This window comes from Larimichthys crocea, chromosome I (genome assembly GCF_000972845.2).
Source record: "Larimichthys crocea isolate SSNF chromosome I, L_crocea_2.0, whole genome shotgun sequence".
NCBI lineage: Eukaryota > Metazoa > Chordata > Actinopteri > Sciaenidae > Larimichthys > Larimichthys crocea.
In genome coordinates, this window is record NC_040011.1 from 25,852,876 (window position 1) to 25,873,344 (window position 20,469).

Consider the following 20,469-nt stretch of genomic DNA (forward strand, 5'->3'; position numbering starts at 1 on the left):
AAAATGACATTATGATCAAGTCTGTTAAGGTTTTCAGAAATAGCTCAAATTAATTTCAGTCAACAGGTAAGTAAGCTATGCATTTTCTAACCAAAACAATAGTCGTTAGGTATATGAAACACTCTTTGTAATGTAACAGCCACAAGTGAATAATTAGCAATTTTAATTAGCTGTGTATATAGTAAAATGCACTATATACTTTCTTTTGAACCAAAAAAGGAACAAAAGAGTAAAAATGTATGCACAGTCATCATTTAACAGATCCAATTACACAAACATGTTTTCTATTATATATATATATATATCTCAACAGTCATCAACAATCCTCTCTGTATCTGCTGATATGATCAAAAGCCTTCATTATCATAGCACCATTGCTTGCATGATGCCCTAATTGGAGCTTCAGCAAAAGCAAGCAACATTTGACATAATGACTCCCTCCCAAAGAGGAATGCCAGGGCTGCATTATGGCTTACTTTTTCTATTGCTGAATTCCCTGAGGGAAGGACAGAGATGTCATTAGTGGGCAGTATACACTGGCCTTGGTGCTTGAGATAGCTGTTGGGGTCTATAGAGTGGTCAGCCAGGAGCGTGGCCCGGTAGTGGTGTCTACTCTCTGTTTTCCCTGTTGAGGTTCCTGGGCATGTGACCCTGTGCCAGGCGGCTCCTGCTGAATAAATTTAGAGAGCTAATGAGGAAGGAAGCTTTGTGAAGACTTGGAAAAGGGCACCTCTTCCTCTTCTTCTCCCCAGAGAAAAGGAGGGAAAAAGTTGCTGTGGTCAATTTTATTAACTTGGCTGACCTTTACACAAACAATTAACATTTACAGAAAACACAGCCCCTCCCATTATCTTCCTCATCTCCATCTTAATCTTCAACCTCACCACCAGCAGCATACCTTTTTTTTTCTGCTCTGCTTCTGCAAGGGAAATATAACAGACGAGTAGCAAATTAACAGAAAACTTGTATATAAACGTGTATTTTTAAGACAATCGCAAGGTAATGTGAATAATATCGTATAAGGTCAGTTATCTTTAGGTGCTTCATAATTTGCCTGCCGGTGTCACAGTAAAAAGCCAACTGTGAGTTGTGATTATGTGAATATATCTACTTAACCTCCTATCAGACCACCAGTGAACCTCTTATACATTCTGAATGAAATCAGTCCAGTTCTAATAAAGATAAATTTATGGGATGAAAACTGTTTTCTTTGACACTGACAGAACCTAAAGGTTTTCCATATAAGCTGTTTTCATTTAAAGCCAAACCTGCTCTTCCATGACTCTAGAAAAGTGCATCCAGGTAAGTTGAATAGGAACACACTCAGCAGCTTTGCTTGTATGGTCTCTTTTCTCCCCATACTGTGTATGGTACCCTGTCATCCTTGTCTGTGAGGTGATTTTTGTCCTGACATGGACAGAAAATGAGATTTGCATTAACAGTAGCTCTCCCTCTGTGTGTGTTTGTGTGTTTGTGTGTGCTCCCCCATTTGTAGAACCTGATAAAGAACCTGCCAGAGCAGAAAGAGCTGAGTGCGCTAGCAGAACTAAAGGGTGAATATGAAGAGCTAGTGGAATCGGAGCAGTTTGGCATTGTGGTGAGTATAATTTCCTGGTGACTACTGGATCGGCCCAAAAGAACACACAGTATCCACAATTATACTCCCAGTCTGCTATAGTCAAGCACTTGCAAACATGCACAGTTGAGAAATTCAATTTTTTTATTCATTACCTACTCTTTCTGTCTCTCTATACCTGACACACATGTACTGCACTTTTGTCTGTCTTCCTCCAGCATTGGCTTATTCACATTTCTTTTGGGAACTGACTGCTGGATTTGGACAGCAAGAGACCAGACAAATAAGAAATGTCACATTCTGTAACCCGACGTCCACATGGCAGAAGCTATGATCAGAGGCTATAATTTTTATGTGGGGTGGGGGTGGGGGGGCGAAAACACTTTTGACTTTAGCAAAGAACAGTTCAATCATTTTTTGATGAGAACTCAACATCAAGAATTCAGTCAACGCCATATTTTTGACATCAACTGTCAATGTTGTCTCAGGATAAATCATGCCTTAAGGCTATGAATCCTGTCTGTAATAAAAGTTCTTTGAAAAGCATGGCGCTGTAGTCAACTAGCTTGGTGATGTATCCCAACCCTCATATCGATTTAAAATGATTAGCCACAGTTCCATCTTTCTCAGCAATGGGGTAACCGATGCTGTGGGAAACATATTGTTAACTTGGAGTATAACCTTCAGAAAGTAATATATTTTCTTCAGGCATCAAGAGAACTAGATGTTCACCAGACAACTATGTAATGATTAGAACATAATTGCCACAATCTACAGTTTGACCTTATTTATTTACGTAAAAACCATACTTAAGGTTTGTAAGTAAATGTTAAGAAAGAAACTTGTGTGTTCTTTTCCTGGGTCAACCCATTTTTGTCCAACAACCAGTGTGTCACAGCTCATTTGATCTTGAGGTGTCTCAAGTATGCACAGACTACCTGACCTACTAACTTTAAATGCCGTCCTGTACTCCACCTAGTATTGAAGGTGACCTAAAAGGCAGAGTTGTACTGTAAATTAGTTGTAGAAGAAGGGGAGTACATCATCAAGCTGCTCTGACCTTTTCACTTAGTTACAGCTGTAATTACTTTTTAATTAACTGCTCTTGCCATCCATTTACTAAATGAATACCCAGCACTTTAGGCAACTGTAAAAGGAAGTGTTATCTTTAAACTTAACTTTACAATAAGATCACGACAATACATAACACACTTTTACAGAAGAAGTGTTCAATTAGACCCAAGGGTTGCAAATGTGCTCCATCTCCCAAGCTATTCTCTTTATTCGGTGAAGCCTTTTTTTTCCCCCCTGTGTCTTTTAGGAGACATAATGAACTAGTTTCCCTCGTGATCTCACCAATTTTGTGATCACATACCTCCCCACTGATGAAGTAGCTCCTCAATGCAGAGCTATTTAGTTCCCCTGGGAAATAAGCCATGTTCAAGCTTCTCTCTGCCAAAGCTGTCACCAATGTGCTCACTTTCATTGTGATTTTGCCTTATTGTATACAAATCAATTCAAGTAAGGGAGATGGGGAGGAGTGTTTGTGCTCCTGATTGTGTGTGTGTGCGTGCGTGTGTGCGCGTGTATGTGTGTGTGTGTGTGTGTGTGTGTGTGTGTGTGTGTGTGTAAGGAATTGAGGTGGGTGGGAACATTAGAGTTGGTGGTAGGGGGGGTATTTGACAGACAACTTGCCCATACACATGAATAAATTTGAGCAGTAATGAAACATTATGGGCTGGATCTGAGGGTTGCCTTCAAGCACAGGATTATGCAGCAATCTGTAGAATTTGTCTGTGGTTGCTGCTTTGCCACATATCTTACAGCCACAACCCTATTTGTTTTAATCCCCTCCCATTTTCATAGCTATTTTTTCTCTCATTTTCATCTGGCTTCAGTGATTCCACTCCCAAGCCCACAAGTATTGATTGAGGCTGCTATATTATTTATGACATATCTGTTTAATGGGGGATTCCTTTGTCCATATGAAAGGCAAGAAAGAGGTTAGTCCCATTTGCTAAAGAGGGTAGTTGATTTTCAGTTCATTAAAATTAGTCACAGCTGTAATTACAGTGAAAATTCAACATGACAGTGATGGCAAGTTGTAACCTAATAGGGTTTCTTCACTGTCCTTCTTTTATCACATTATGAACAGCTATTATATAAGCTCACGTGATAACATACAATAATATTCAAATATCTCTGAGATTGTGAGGAGCAGAATTAATGGTTGACAACTGTAATATTTATGTGCCTTTATGCAGATACATTTAGTTTGCTTGTTAAAAGTGTACAGTTTGCTCATAATCAAGTTGCTCTTTTACATACTTTTTTTTTTTAGGGTGGATCACAAACTACATACTATACATATGTCTAAATTTCACTTAAGGTCAAATATTTGTTAGATTTTTGTTAACAAAAGAAAAATGTGACTTATTATGGCAAGTGTGTTCTTTTTTTTTTTTACTTCTATCTTCAGATGAGTTCCGTAAAACTCCTACGGCCGCGTCTAAATGGCATTCTGTTCAAGCTGACATTTGAGGAACAGGTGAATAACATCCGGCCAGACATCATGAATGTGACATTTGCCTGTGAAGAGGTGAAGAAAAGTGAAGGCTTTAGCAAACTCTTGGAGTTGGTGTTGCTGGTTGGAAATTACATGAACGCTGGCTCAAGGAATGCCCAGACGTTTGGCTTCAACATCAGCTTCCTTTGCAAGGTAACACACTACACAGATGAACACAATGCTGGTTTATTGTAGATAGTAGACAACTTATGTCAATTTACTCTTTCCAAATATAAAAATATATATATATATATGAATACATTTCAGTTGTCCAAAACGATGCACAAATGAGGTTCAGTCCAAGCAAAACACTCTATGCTCTATGTTCTACCTGTGACAAGTGCCACAGGGTTGCAGGTACATGAAGTAACACACAAGTGTATAGCAAATTACTTTTTTTTTTTAGTAGAGAGAGAGAGAAAGAGCGAGAGAAAGAACATACAGTATTAGGCGAATAAGTACGCTTGGAGGAGGTAGGTTGTCAAGTGAGTCTTGAAGATAGAGAAGAACTCTGCTGGCCGAATCAACTTATGTAACTCCTTCAAGAATCTTGAACCCACACAGAACACTGTGATTATGGATACAAGTTATTATCATACATCTTTTTTTTTTTTTTTAAACATAACTCTGACTAAATATTTTTACAAACAGATGTCATAGCAAGCCATTTTTGGGGGGCCTCTGGTATGGTAAGTACGCTTCAAAGGATTTTACAGAGACTAGGTCTTCTAAGATCTGCAAAACCTTATCAGCAATCAAATGAAACATGTTTCAGGACAACAAATAACAAAGCCATGATGAGGCACGCAGTGCAGTGGAGCTTGAGCCAAGAAAAGGCAGCATCTGTGTCCACTGCCAGGTAAAATCACAGCATGTAAAGATGTGAAAGAGAGGACTGGCAGCCTTGCACACACAGCCATACAAAGAAGTAGACCTTCTCGGCTGCACACAAACACACACACACACACACACACACACACAAACTTACAGGCAAACAGTAAGACAAGCAGCTACTCTATTTTGTGTTCAGAGAGGAGAAGTCCTTAAACTAAGGTAAAAGACGAGGCTCTCAGCTGCACTGTAGACAAAGTATTCATACAATGAAAACTTGGTTTTAATCTTGGATTTTGAATTGCTACATAAACCACAAGAGCAAGGTGGCTCTAAAAGTGAGATGCTGTATTAGGAATGAGGCAAGTTAACAGCAGTTTATCTATAAATGGTTTGGATTTTAAAAATCAGCCTTGAAACTGACTGTATATTTCAGCATATTCAATACTAAAAGAGCATTATTTGTGTTTATGAAAAATGATTAGATTTTTTTGGTTGAATGTTTTAAATAAATTCAATAAACTGGTTAGGTTCAGATTTCTTGAAGACTTTTGAAGGTTCCTTCAGGGGGAAAAAAGGGAAAATATCCAGGAAACCTCTCTGAAACATGGCCACATGCATAACACTTAAAAACAAAAATGATGCCCTAAATGTTCAACTTTATTTCATGCCAACTGCTTACAGCATAAAGATCCAGCAAAACATTAATATCTCCTAAATCAACAGCATGTGAACAAATTAGGATTTTACTGACAGCCAAAAATTCACTTTGTTGTCTTGTCCCTTTAAAGTTGCTTTGGCACTGTGGTGGCGTGTAGCATAGGCAAAGAGTATTTAATGTTTTATCTAGCTGATGATAAAACTGATGAGAAAATTTATTGGGAAGCCTTCAGAGTGTTTTAAGAGGTGATGAAGCAGGGGCGAGTCCCTCCTCCCAGCACTGCCTAAGGTTGGCAATCAAGCTGTGGGCATAAACAACCCAAATAAGTTGTAAAATCCATCTTTTAGGCAGCTTGTGTGAGATTTTATAAGTCCTTTCTTGATGTCATTATTCTCAAACTAACTGCGCTACAACTGCTATGTGTAGAAAAGATGAATCTATCCTAAACAATCATCAAATGGATGACTTATTTCATGTAAAAACAAAAAAAAGAAAGAAAGGAATACACCAACATGGGATTTTGTCATATGGGAGACATAAGTGTGAATGCCAAAAGCCACCACCATACACGCATGTTTGAAGCCAGAGATCTTGCAGGTGTGAAAAGAGCTTTAGTATGGTGAATCCAGTGTGTCTTTCGTATTCCTGCAAGCTGACTGAATCAGTGTGGAGTGTCAGTGTAGAGCCTGGTAATGCCTCAGGGGGCTGATTGGGCCATTATAGATGAACAAGGAAAAAAGTCTGCTTTCTCACTTTAGTCAATCAAGTAAATGGCCCCCTGGGTGGCAGGTCTAGGGTACCTAATGGGCTCATCAGGGATGAGGAGGTTGATGATGGGAGTGAGCGGCAAGGGGAAGGGCATAGGCTGACCCACCTTCAGCCCTCCACTACAGCCCCTTGTCCTGCCAAGGACACACAATTCTCCTGGGACCAGCATGGTCACATATATTCAGCAAGCTGAACATCCACTGTGGCTTTACAAGGACAATGCTGAAATGTGGATTTCATGTCACTATAGTGAAGTGTGAAAAGCATGTGAAGAAATTAAATGATACGACATTTATTTTAAATACACTTGTCAAGGAATACCTTTATTGTAAGAAAAACAGAAAGACATGATAATTAAGAATGTAGGAATGACTGGTGAATAATGAAACATATTGGGTAAATGGATAAAACCATCTGCTGTATGACTCAAAAACAAAGAAATGCTATTTCTCTTGGGTGCTATCCCTGTCCTACTGAGGGAAAACACTTCCACAGGCTCTGCTTAATAATTAAAGACCACATGGTAATGATTTGTGTTCAGTTTAGGTTGAACAGAACAGGCAATCATTTAGGCACTTGACTTGGTAACAGGGAGTTATCTCGCCAACATCAGTTTGACCTTGTGTCCTGCTTTCAAAATATCAAAACATTTTCCTCAGCTAAAATGAATGTTACAATCAGATGTATTACCTTATAATTCATCTCTACAGCACATAGAACATATAGAACTAATTAGCAGCAGTGGCCTTAGATACATTTTCATTTATTTACTATATGTGCTTGCCCTTCCTCTTCTATGCAGTGCAGCAGTAGTATTATGCAATACCCAACCATTAATCTATTATCTGTAACTGCTTATCCTCATCAGGGTCATGGTTGGGCTGGAGCCTATCCCTATTATGAAATATGCAAAAGGTAAACTGATTAATCAAGCGCCAACAAACCTTCTGTTAATGTGAGGCTATATACCCCCCATTACCTCTTCTTCTGTTATAGTCAATTACTTATTTATTTTTGGTCTAGAAATTTAAGTGAAAGCATCTTTGCTTGTAATATACCTTGCCACTGTAAGCACTAAATGCATTGGCGTGTACAATACTAACTAGAGAGGGATTTGAAATAATACAACCTCAAGGCAATTTATATTATGAAAGATTGAATGATATCACTGTTCAGGATTGCTATCAGCAAAACAGTAATGAAGCAGCAGTTCAGCGGCATCTACTTCAAATAAACAGATTTGTTTGAAGGAGTAGCATTTATACACACTCCATCCAGTTGCACCATTAAAACATAATGGGATAAGACACATCGTAAGCAGCCAGTGTAAAAGAGTGGCAGCTATAAAAAGACATTTTATAGAGATAGTGTTAAAGAAAAGATTTAAGGTAAAACTCCAGGTACTCTATAAGGAGAGCATTCCAAAGCTTAGGAGCTACAGTAGTAAAAGCCTTTTTTTTCACCATGGCTTTTTGCACAAATGTTGAAATGGCAAGGACAAGGAATTGGGATGTGACATAGATCAGTTAGCTACTACCTGTGCACAGACACCCCACAGCCCCTAGGACAGTTCTATACCTTAAAGTTGCATTGACTAAAAGTTCTTATGTAAAATAGTGTGAAACTAACATCAGCACCTTGGGTGCTTCATGTAGGATTCCCCCTGCCCATGCAGAAGCCTATGTACAGAAGTTTTTCTTAGAGCAGCATGGTGGTTAGCCTGACAACAAGAAGACTCCTGGTTCAAACTTCAGCTGGGGCCTTTCTGTGTAGAGGTTGCATGGTCTCCTTGTGTCTGCATGGGTTCTCTCCAGGTACTCTGGCTTCCTCCCACAGTCCAAAGACATGCAAATAACAGGTTAATTGGCGACTCTAAATAGTCAGTAGGTGTGAATGTGACTTGTCCAGGGTGTACCCTGCCTCTCGCCCAAAGTCAGCGGAGATATTTCCCACCGTGTCCATGATGAGGATTAGCAGTTAGGATTAGCATACCGGATAGATGTTTTGTTACCTTTGAATGATCCCTTTGGGGGACAAAACAGACAAACTTAACACTGGGTTGACATAGGGGTGTTTGTATTTTCCATATGTTTCACAACCACTGTAGTTTCTTCTTTATGTTAGGGAGGTGACAGTGAAATGACCGCTGCAATTCGCACCTACAGTACACTATACGAGATACCACTAAATCCTACGCACTGGTTTCTTAACTTTTTTATTTTTTTATTTTTTTATTTATCAGTTTTACATTGTTGCACATAACTGTTTCAGACAGCACAGTTCAGCTGATAAAACCGATCTGTGAAACTTTTCTGGCAACTGTATGTTTAAGGCTCTTCTAATGTAAAATATCCAAATTTTTAAAAGCAGGTAATCAGTTTAAAATGGTTTTCACAGTTTTTTCGTAACTACACTTTCAAATGTTTACTGCTGGCAAATGACAGGCATTTCACTGCAGTTTACAAGATGGATCAGGGAATGCATGTGCAAGGTAATCAGGAGAGAAAATGTGGTATGTTGCTCATCAGAAACCTGCTTCTAATTACATCATTTGAAAATCAAAAGTAAATAAATCCTTTAACTAGTGTTTTGCTTCACAAGATATTTTTAAAGCTTCATTTTCATTGTTTAAAACATTATTATTTTAATTATACTAAAGTTAAAAGTTAGAGTGATCTATTTTTGAATTTGTGAATATGCATGTTCTGTGTTACAGTCTCATTATGTCAATGATATTCACCTTAATTGCTAATATGCTTCCAGTTTCATCATATAATTTTAATGGCTGTCTTATTACCTGAACCCACATGTTTTCTCCACTTAAAACCTCACAGTGTGCCCATTCTTCTCCCCTGCATGGGCACTAGATTAGTTCAGGTTAAATATACCACTCTAAATCATTAACACAATGTATCAGAGAGGCTATCAACAGCACACTACAATCTAGAGATATACACGGCATCACTGTACCACATGCTTTAGAATTACTGTTTCAGTGAAGCTACTGTTTGTTAAGATTCAATAATCCCTAAATGTTTTTTTTTTTGTTTTGTTTTATTATTATTATTATTTTTGTTTTACTTCTCCCAGTTTACCCTCTCTTTATTACACATTACTAATATTAGTTAGCAGATGAAATCAGCATACCACAGATGCACTTTTTTATGTGGTAATGACAGTTTGGGGTATAACAATAAACAAATTAAAATTTAAAATCCATGAAATTAAATTGTGATTACCCAACATGAACAAATGATTGATCCTCATCTAATGAAAGTATGCATGTGTGTGTGTGTGTGTGTGTGTGTGTGTGTGTGTGTTTTGCGTTGGTGTGTGAGAGTATGCTTATGACTGCCTGTAATTGTTTCAATTCACTATTGCCTTTGTGTGTGTGTGTGTGTGTGTGTGTGTGTGTGTGTGTGTGTGTGTGTGTGTGTGTGTGTGTATGTATGAGCATGTACACACATATGTTTCCATGTGCACATGTGTGGGCATGTCCAACTGCAGGCTGTTTACAGCGTGGATATTATCGGTATGAGTACACAGAGGTGGGTTGTGCTAATTAGTTTTCCCAGCATGCCATTCGAACAGCATGGCAATCACGGTGGGGAATAAATATGGAACAAGACTGTGTATAAACACAGACACACATACCCATGTACTTGGCAAACACAGTACAGTACTTTCATTCAAACTTTCCTGCCTCACTGTTTTATTCTTGTGTGTGTGTGTGTGTGTGTGTTGTATATTTTCACTTGAGTGAGTGTGTTTCTTTTTGGGAATCTATAATTGGAAAGTATGTTATGTCTCATCAAAAAAGGCATTTTTATTTCATCTCCTGCTCATGCACTGTCCGTCTTTTCAGCCCCTTATTTGAAGGAGCTTCGAGGAGCTGATATTTCTTCTCATTTGTCTGTCTCCTTGCTTGTCTGTTTTCCTCTATGTGCTCTGAAAAGCACCTTGGATCAACTGTGTTGTGATTAAAATGCTATGTAAATTAAGTTAAGTTTAGTTGACTGAACAGTTAACTAGTACTTCATACACAAAGTTCCTTATTATCTTAGATAAGTTTGTTTTTTTCTGAAAACATGTGAGGCAGATAGACCATGTTGAATATTTTAAAAATGCATTTTCAGATTTAAAGGAAAAGCTATTTTAAATCACTAAAGCGGCATCACATCTTTTAAGACTTTTTTTTTTGGCATTGGATAGATGTTGCCATGACTGTATGTGGCATGTTCCTTAACAAATAGGATGCATAGAAAAGCAGTAAATGATGATATGTATATATAAATAAAATGATAACAAATCTGGGTTAATCAGTTATTTTGTTTTTCTTTTCTTTTTTTCTTTTAGCTCCGAGACACAAAATCCATCGGTCAGAATACAACACTTCTTCATTTCCTGGCTGACAAGTGTGAAGAGAATCATGAAGCAATTCTGAGGTTCCCAGAAGAACTGGATCATGTAGATAGTGCCAGCAAAGGTATGTCTCTGTGTCTGTATGTCCACTGAAAATATAGTACACGTATGTACATTATAAACATTCCAACATCATCAGCTAAGGGAGCAGCCATGTCTTTTCTGTAGTTGATGGGACAACCAAAAGATGCTCATAAATGAATTGTAATTGCCTGCACAATATTCATTCATTCATTTGAATTCATTTTCATCACATTTTCACCCTTCACTTATTTATTTCATCCCTTGACAACAGCAAGCACTCTCTCTTTGTGAAAGGAATAGACTTGTTTGTCTGACCACACTGTCATTCAGCCTGTCAATAAACTAATTCCACTCTAATTCTATTCTCAAGCATTTGGTGGAATCCCTACAGGCTTATTTACTTTGTTAGTCCCGTAATTGGTTATTTAATCTAATTCAACTAATTATGCACTTGACTGAGGCTGCCAGCCATTGTGTAAGTGGCCTGAATAGTGTTCGTGTGCTGTATATAATTTAGATGTCTATATGCACAAATTTTGAATTATATCAACTTTGTCATTTCATGGAAATGAAAGAGATACCAGTTAATTGGCTCAGACTGGTAAATAAATACAAATAAAAAAACCCTCAGGAACTATTTAAGGAGTAGGGATGCAAACTGTTTATTCTGGGCTCTTGTTTCACTGATTACCACATACAGTTCAACAGGGTTTTTAGTGTGATGCTATGACAATGAAGGTGACTTCCTGTTTATATTTTGAGTGCTGCACTCAACTAGAGGAAGAGTTACCATTTTTACATAAGCCAGTGATCTTATTTCTCAAAATTATCCACGATTTCAAATCTGTTTTGAACTTTTGTTCAACCGCACTCATGTTTTATTCCCTATTCTACTGTGTTTTTAGCATGTTGAAGCAAGGTGCAGTAGATGAGAAAAGCTGAAATCCCTGCTGATAAGCCTCTAAAAAAAAATCAGTTTTATTAGATTTACTTTGAGGCACAAAAGAACATAGTGATCAGAGGCCGTGCCCTGCTCCGTGTCTTTGGAAAGCTTTTACTGCCTGTAGAACAGTGGAAGATCGTTGAATTATTTACCACTATGTCGAGATCTTTCTCCAGAGCTTTTGGTCTCCCTTCAGGTAAACTAGCTAAAGAAAATGAAACAACCTTTTCACTGTAGTGCACTGTACACTCAGATATGGCTCTGAGTGGGATATGAGTGTACAAAATTACCAACAGTATGCATGGTAGCCTCCTCTGATATCTGTTTTTTTGTTTGTTTGTTTGTTTGTTTCTCTTACTATAACCCCAGTTTTCTTCTTCTCTTAATTTCTGATGAAACAGTTTCCCTCCAGCTCTGTTCAAATTACCAGCCACCGTTTAAAACAATCTCTATTGTTTAACCACTAACTGTTACCATGGCAACGACTTGAATTTCATTTAAAGAATATACACGATAATCAATGTACATAAAGAAAATAATCTAGCAAAACTATCAAATTAAATTAAAACCAAATGTATTGCAATGCATTAAGTAGAATAGTATAGTATAATAGATAAAACAGCCTTCATTGTCTCATCAGGGAAGGAGTAAAAACATCACCATGTTGTTTTGCTCTTGGATAATAAATCTTGTGCGAACCTATGTAAAGCCTGTCGCCCAAGCAAACAATTTCTGATTGTTGATTGTTGTCAGAGGCTTGTGGGGGAGAGGTTCACTTAAAGGCACACTGACAGTGATGTGGGGGATTCAAATGCAATCAAATGGCCATCTACAATGGTTGGAAGTTGTAAAATTAATGTCATTGATAAGTGCAATCAGGCCCAGATAATTTCCCTAGGAAATCATTATTTCCCCTGCCTTGATTGGCTGCTTTAGACTGTCAGGTCTCTAGTGCACAATTCTTCAAAGAAATTGGATTTCCACCTTGTTATTGTCTTTTTGTTGTTGTTGTTATTGTTGTTGTTGTTGTTGTTGTTGTCTTTGTTTGTGTGTTTGTTTTCTTTTTGTTTGTTTGTTTTAGTACTGTTAAAATTAATGCAGATATGTATTGCCAAACATATCCAGCTATATAACAATAATTGATGCTCAACTAAAGTGGTGCAACTAATATAAGTATTAGTGAATCTTATTTCATTGCAGTTTTTTTTCCCATGATGTATTTAAGATCTTAAGTGTACAAAGACATTTTGTTATTGTTAATTGACTTTATTGACTTTACTGAGAGCCACACACTTGATCTCAGCAAGAGGTTAAATATAACAAACACCAGTACATAGAGGTGTTTCGTTATGAGACTTTTCCTCTCTCCTAGGATTCAGACATTATCAAAACCCACCTGTATCAAGGTCAATTATGATTAAAATTCACTTTCTTATATAAGGGATAACAAGTACTGGATGTTCCAGATAGGACCTGGATGAAGAGAGGGTCCGTCACCCCCATACATTATTATTGACACTGCTCAGCAAATTCAGCATTAATACAACACGCTGTGTCATCATTGTTCTTATTTTGAAGGGACTCTTATTTTTCAAATACGTTTGAAGCTAAGAAGAAAAAAAATGAAAAATTGACTGACTAAGAGTCTGCTGGACAAGAGTAAATCTTAAAATGACTGAGCTTGGCTTCTTGTGGTTGCACTAGTTAGTAATATTTGCTTGCTGCTATGTATTGTATTGTTGCACTTACTTAATGTTTGGCTTTTAGCAAAGTTCAAATACATGTGTACGGCTGTACATATTTACAACAGGTGTCTTGCCCTCTGAAACTGGGGGCGCTAAATCACATGCAGGTTTTTTTTCTTTCCTTGGCTTCGCTTGAAACAAGTTATTAAGTTTTCAAGTTATTGTTACAGTGCTAATTAAAGTAAAATTTAATACTGTTTTGTGACAGTATTAAGACTTTCGGCACCCCTATGTTCATACCATTCGGAGCTTGAAAATGTTCGAGAGGCACTTTGAAAACCACCCTGCAGCATCAGTACGGTCATAAAATCACAAAATGAAAATGAAAATGTTTAGTACTTTATTAGTAGTTGATTTTTAATTGAAATAATTTCCTAGTTTCCTTCAAACTTTGCATTTATCAAAGAATCCTCCATTTGCAGCCTTGCAGACCTTTGGCATTCCACTTGTCAATTTGTGAAGGTAATCTGAAGAGATTTCCTCCCATGCATCCTGAAGCACCTACCACAAGTTGGATTGGCTTGATGGGCCCTTCTTGCGTACCATACGGTCAAGCTGCTCCCACAACAGCTAATAGGGTTGAGGTCTGGTAACTGTGCAGGCCATTCCATTTCAGGCAGAATACCAGCTGACTGCTTCTTCCCTTCCCTGCACCCAAAGCACAGCTCCAAATTGAGCTGTCTCCTTCTCCTCTTTCTGTCCTGGTTAGAGCCAGTTTGCGCTGCTATGTGGCGTGAATAGTACACAGCATTGTACGAGATCTTCAGTTTCTTGACAATTTCTCGCAGAGAATAGCCTTAATTTCTCAGAATAAGTATAGACTGACACGTTTCAGAAGAAAGTTCTTTCTTTCTGGCCATTTTGATCCTGTAATGGAGCCCACGATCGCCAGACACTCACCGACTCTAAAGAAGGCCAGTATTATTGCTTCTTTAATCAGCACAACAGTTTTCAGCTATGCTACCATGTTTGCAAATGTTTTTTTTTCTAATGACCAGTTAACCATTTAAAATGATGAACTTGAATTTGCAAGCACAACATGCAATTGGAACACAGAAGTGGTGGTTGCTGATAATAGGCCTCTGATATTCCATTACAAATCAGCTGTTTCCAGCTACAATAATCATTTACACTATTTAAAATCTCTTATTTTTGGAGGCAAATCCACCCACAAGAATATTTGTCTCTAAGCCCCTTCTCATTTAATATCCATGTTTTTTTTTATCGTTTAAGTGAACATATTATGTAATGTTTTTTAATATACATACATCATATTTATCCTAAGGCATACATGAATTTCAGTGCTTACTGTATGTCATAAAACACCTCTACGGAATCCCTCTTAAACAGTTTTATCTTCAAGAAAGAAAAGCAAGCACATAAATGGTTGGTCTACCTTTCCTTTAGTCATTAAAACGTTGGAGAAAGAAAATCTTGAGAGAGAAGATCCTGAGAGTATTTTCCGTCAGGATCTACAGTGCACTTTTCGTCAGTGAAGAGCTGCTAAAGAGACAACACTGCCATTCAGTGATAGAGCTTGTGGTAAGATACATCACTGCAGCTTATTGAATTATGTGTGTTGTCATTGTACAATTACCTTGATGCTGAGTACTGTGTCAGTTTAGTCTTGACAGCAATATAAACCATTTTTACCACTGTTAGAACATCCCAGCTGAAAAATGTTTCATAAAATTCTTTCAAAAAAAGTAATTTAGCAAAGTAAAGTAGTAATATTATACTAATATTATATAATAGTAATCTCTAGATTGCAGAGCAGCAAAAGGGCTTGACTTTGTTCATGAATCCCTTCACTGTAATAAAAAAAAAAACGTAAAAACAAAAAGGGTCAAATTTATCTTAAATAAATGTCAATAACTATAAATGTAATGAAATATTTTGCAAATAACCACTGGTACAGATTTTATTACTGATGATCAAACACCTTCAATAAAGTGACAATATTAATAGACTGCTTTTTCCCCATAAAATGACTGCAGAAAAACAATATTCCTGTATTATAGCTAGTAGATAGTTTGGTTGTTGATTGATCAGTTTACAATTTTATTAAACAGAAAATTACTTTTAAAAAATATAGTTATTTTAAATAAATGTAAAAAATTTTTTAGTGCTGTACATCCAAACTTTTATTAATGTGCATCATTATTTTGTCAAGCATGGTCATTGTTCATCACCAAATTTAACCTGCTGCCTTCCCCCGATTTTGAGACCAGTTTTGTATTACATTATGTATCTATTTACTTTGTATCCAAACTACTACCACATTTCATTGAGCTGAGGATTGGTAGCCTCTCCTGCCACTATGTCATATTGGATCTCTACTGATAAATAACTCTGAGGGATGAAGGATTTGAAGAAGGTCTGAGTAGCTCAAAGGGACTCAGGCCTCGCTGAGACCTCACTTTCTCATCTTTTTCCCCATAAAATGACTGGTCACACCCAACAGTACACAGTCACCAATGCCAACTGGAGAGATATACGGTACATCATACATTCGCCTTCAATTATTATTTTAGTGGCACCACAGCGTATCAGTTGTATTGCATTGTACCAAGAAGAAACTGAATTTTCACAATCCTGGTTAATGTTACCATTGACATACTTTATTTATATGATCAGTGTGTCATAGAATGCTGATTAGTTGTAGTCTTTATTCATTTACTATTTTAGGTTATTCTTAAATAGACTCAGGTTTAACAGTGCTGCAGGCACTCTTGTACCAAACTGGTGTGAGATATCAGATTGACATTTCAAAAGAGACTCACAGCTAATTTCTCTAAACTATGATAGCTTATTACAGTGTTCGACTGATATGACATACTGATATATATTATTTCCCTTTCCTTTTTTTTCCCTTTTTTTTTGCTGCTTCAGTCAACATTAAATTTAATGTGCAGTAAGTTTTTAAAGAAGCCTAAGCCTCAGAAGTCTTTTTTTTTTCTTTTTTTCTGAGCATACACTTGATAAATTAAAGACTTTTCTTCAGTTTCAAGCTGTAATGCTCATACAGAGTGAAAGTCTCATGCCAAGATTGGCTTCCATTTCACTACCTTTCATTCTCGTTCCTTGTACTCATTTTGAATGGTTTATTTCGTTGGCCAAAATTGAAACATGACACTATGTGTTTCATTCAATTTTAGTAGTTTAGTCTTATTCTTCTAGTATAACACACTGCTAAGTAAGAGTGTAGCCAATATTGACCATATCCAGTATGTATTGTTTATATATTGTATACATTCAGTAATAAATGTACTATTGGAGATTTAGAGTATAGTCATTTGAAATGTAGCCATAGAATCCACTATTTTCATACCCCTGACCTCATCTTAATAGCAGCGGCAAAGCCTTGAGAGAAGTGTCATTGGCCAATTTGCCTTGTTAAATCCCCCCCAGAGATGAATATGTAGGGGCTGACAATGGGAACTAAGTCTGTGTGGTGATTCCACTCAATCAGTGGTGCACTGACAATCTGTCTTGACAATCCGGGAAAAGAGGAAATATGACACAAATGTTCTCATAAATCTATTTAGTATAAGGCATAGCCAAGGGCAAAGTACTTTGGAGCCTGTGAGAGAGAAAATGGAGAATGAGAGGAGGAAAAAAAAAAAAGATGAACTCTGAGGATATTAATACCGCTGTGAATATATCTATTATCCACATTCATTTCAAGGCACTGCAGCATAATAAAGCAGTGCCCATTTCCCATTTAAACTCCTAGCAGTACTTGGCTCTGTATTACGTAGACAAAATGCCTTTCTGGATGGGGTGTAACACAGAAGGGATCATTTGTCTTTTGGTTTCAATGGAGTTGCAGGGAATCATGGGTTTGAGAAGTTATTCTCTCATGCCAGTCCATAGAGGGTATATTGCTGAAGTCAGCTGTAGAAACTTAAGAAAGAATGGATATAACTCAAGCCAAACACTAACTACTGCAACACTTTGTATTACCACCATTAAAGTTTTTTTTTTTTTTTTTTTAATTATTTTATTTATTTATTTATTTATTTTATGTTTGTCTATGAAAGAAACTCAGGGTTCACATATGCAGTTGCCACTTTGCAATGATCATTTATGCTTTTTACAGCTGCTTTACATTGAAGTTTTGGGAACATTTTGAAAGTGCCTTGCTGAGCTGTAGCAAGAAACCAGCAGCTAGCTCAAAAGTACTATTAATAGATACGTTATATTACATTCTGTTTGTGTTAAAGGGGGCTAGTGACTTCATTTAAAAGAGACTTGCCCTACTTTTTAAATTGTAAGTTTTGTTTGTTTGTTTGTTTTTAAATTATTTTTAGTTTTTTTAATAATATTTATCAATTGTATTATATGCAATAAGTTCATTTTATGGAAATATTCCATTGCTAAATATTGTATTTTTTATAGGGTTGGAATAATCAAATGTACACATGTAGTCTCTATGGTAACACAGAGCCATATAAATATATTATGAGCTGTTTATTATTTTCAGAAAGGTGTAGCTATAACTTTTGTGTCTATTTATTTGTGGGTTGTGTTGACTGTAATGAAGTGAACTTTATAGGAAAAAAAAACAAAAAACAAACATCAATATCAGTCACAGCCCTTTCCCCTTCCCCTCATATGACCTCTTAGGATACCTTGATTTAGTTTGAACCTATAGTGAATTTTACATCTCTTTAAATTTATAGAGATATAAATGTATTTTTGTTTGTCTTCAGCCCATGAATAGCATCCTGTATTGTACTTCTATGTAAACAAGAGGGTTTATTTAAATGGGCTTACTGCTTACTCCATTACCTGGCCTTTCTCCCCTGCAGCTAACAACACCAACATCACCTCTGAGAAAGTGAGCCGTGTTATGACCCCTGGTTTGCCAGTGAGCAGTAAAGCACTTCTTGTGCATTGTTCTTGAATCTTGCTACTTTATTTTCTTCTTTCAGTAATGGTGTGGTTCTCTAAATTAGCAGCTTTCATCGCAGCTGTGATATGCAGCCACTTGAAAAATTGGTAATGTCACAACGATGACTACCGATAACGCCATCAATAGACTATTTCAACCTTTGAAAAAAATCTATTTCACACTCAGTGAAGTTTCCCTTCTTAGATTTGTAGTCAAACCTTTCCATTCTCCCTCAGACGTAATTGAATGACAATCTGATTTAGGTGCATATTAATATTCTCAATGGGAATTCCATTTGCCATTTAATTGTGGGAGTTAATAGGGTGTGGTATGAGGCTCACGAATGTGCAGTATTTCAAGTTTATTGCAATTTATAAAATAGAAAATTGCATCCCGATAAACCTAAAGACAATTTTCTAATTGAGATATTTTTGATGGTATGCAGTATTCATTTGTTGTTGCATGTTTAAAGTTGCCACAAGATCATGCCATTGTGATGCTTCCAGCAGCAGAACTGACCATGTCTATTGGGATTATGAACAAGACAAAAACCTTTTCCTGAGTGCAGAAAACTTCAAAACGTGGTGCAGATTCACTTCCACCGGTACATTGACCCAGATTGTACATCTAAGACAACACTGGAGTGGCTTTGTCTCTGTATGTACTTGAGAGACCCAGCCAAAGCTTGGGTTTAAACCCCTTTGAAAATTTGTAGAGAGACCTGAAGATTGCAGCTCACTGATGCTTCCCATCCAATCTGACTGAGATTAAGTGGGTCTACAAAGAGGGAGAGACAAAGCACAAATCCAAGATGACTTGAAACTAAAGTCACTAGTTTCAAATCTCCCACAACACAGGAGAAACAAAGGAAGCATGTTTCTGTTAAATCAGTCAGATGATTGCACTGATCTACAACACCCCCTTATTTTAGCAAACTCGATTGTGTTTTTAATCTCCTACTCCTACAACTTTTTCCCCAAAGTTTCAAACTCTAACTTTCAAAAGTGGGAGAAAAAAAAAGGTTAGGGTTAAAATCTGACATGTATCAATGCTAACTCAGTGGGAGTAGATGAGATTCACACAGACAGTACACTTAGGCCTAGATTTTTTATTGATATCAAAAAAGAAAAAGTTCCCATGGATGGAATATGGTTTATTTGGGGTAACAACATCTGAACATAGTTTTACCAATGACTTGCCGTGTTTGTTGTAGAGTATACTAAAGTGCACTTTTCTATTGTGTCCTTTTGTGGTTGTTGTTATGTTTGGGTTTTTTTGCTATTACACTGTTGTTGAAGTCAGAAAAGTTTGAAGAGCTGTTAATAATTGTGGGTTTGTTTACATTTGAGTGCCCTGCTTGCACTAGGTCGGCACCTTTCCATCTATCATTTGGTGTGTTTCAATGCCTAAGCACCAAGCAAACCCCTCGGAAGCTTTTCGGGTTTGAAAACTCATGATTTATGAATCAAAAGAATTTGGCAAAGGGTACTTGTATTATTGAAGGCCCAGTCTTCAGTAATGCACAAATAATGACAGTCTTTGGAGTCCTGAGACCCAGATTTCTAGTTGTTTTGACTGGACTTGTTTTGACTTTTGTGCACTGCTGCACATACAGATTTACATGATGAGAGGGTTTTTAGAACATAGCAAACCAAAGCTGGGAATAATTTCATTATTTGCAGGTTTTAACAATCACCTCCACACCAAGGCAAAAAAAGAAGAAAAAGCTCTTTCAGAATGTTTTTTAAAGCCTTCTGAATTCACACCTTTATCTTAAAAAATGTTGTATCTGCCCACCAGTGTAACATCAAGCACACATGACCATTAGTCAACGCTGTCAAAGTAGCTAGGAATAGAAACAATTTTTTCAGCGGTTGTTTAAGGTATACTCATCCCTGGACCCTAAAAGAGTTAGAGCAGGATCAGCGAGGCCAGCAGTTTAAATGGACAGTCTGTCATGAAGAATATTAGGAACAGGAAACAGACCTGTCTAGCTTCACCAGCTCAGGATGAGTGATGAGCTCTAGAGAGTTTTT

The 20,469-nt window shown here is 37.1% G+C and overlaps 1 protein-coding gene across 8 annotated transcripts in view; it reads left to right on the forward strand.

The window, feature by feature from the left end:
* diaph2 (diaphanous-related formin 2) overlaps window positions 1-20,469 on the forward strand; it is a 365,580-nt gene that overhangs the window by 223,943 nt on the left and 121,168 nt on the right. For all 8 annotated transcript variants that reach the window (XM_027277427.1, XM_027277405.1, XM_027277412.1 and 5 more), the window contains 3 exons: window positions 1,496-1,597; window positions 4,056-4,295; window positions 10,759-10,888. In XM_027277427.1, coding sequence (XP_027133228.1) covers window positions 1,496-1,597; window positions 4,056-4,295; window positions 10,759-10,888 — 472 coding nt within the window. The remainder of the gene's footprint in view (window positions 1-1,495; window positions 1,598-4,055; window positions 4,296-10,758; window positions 10,889-20,469) is intronic.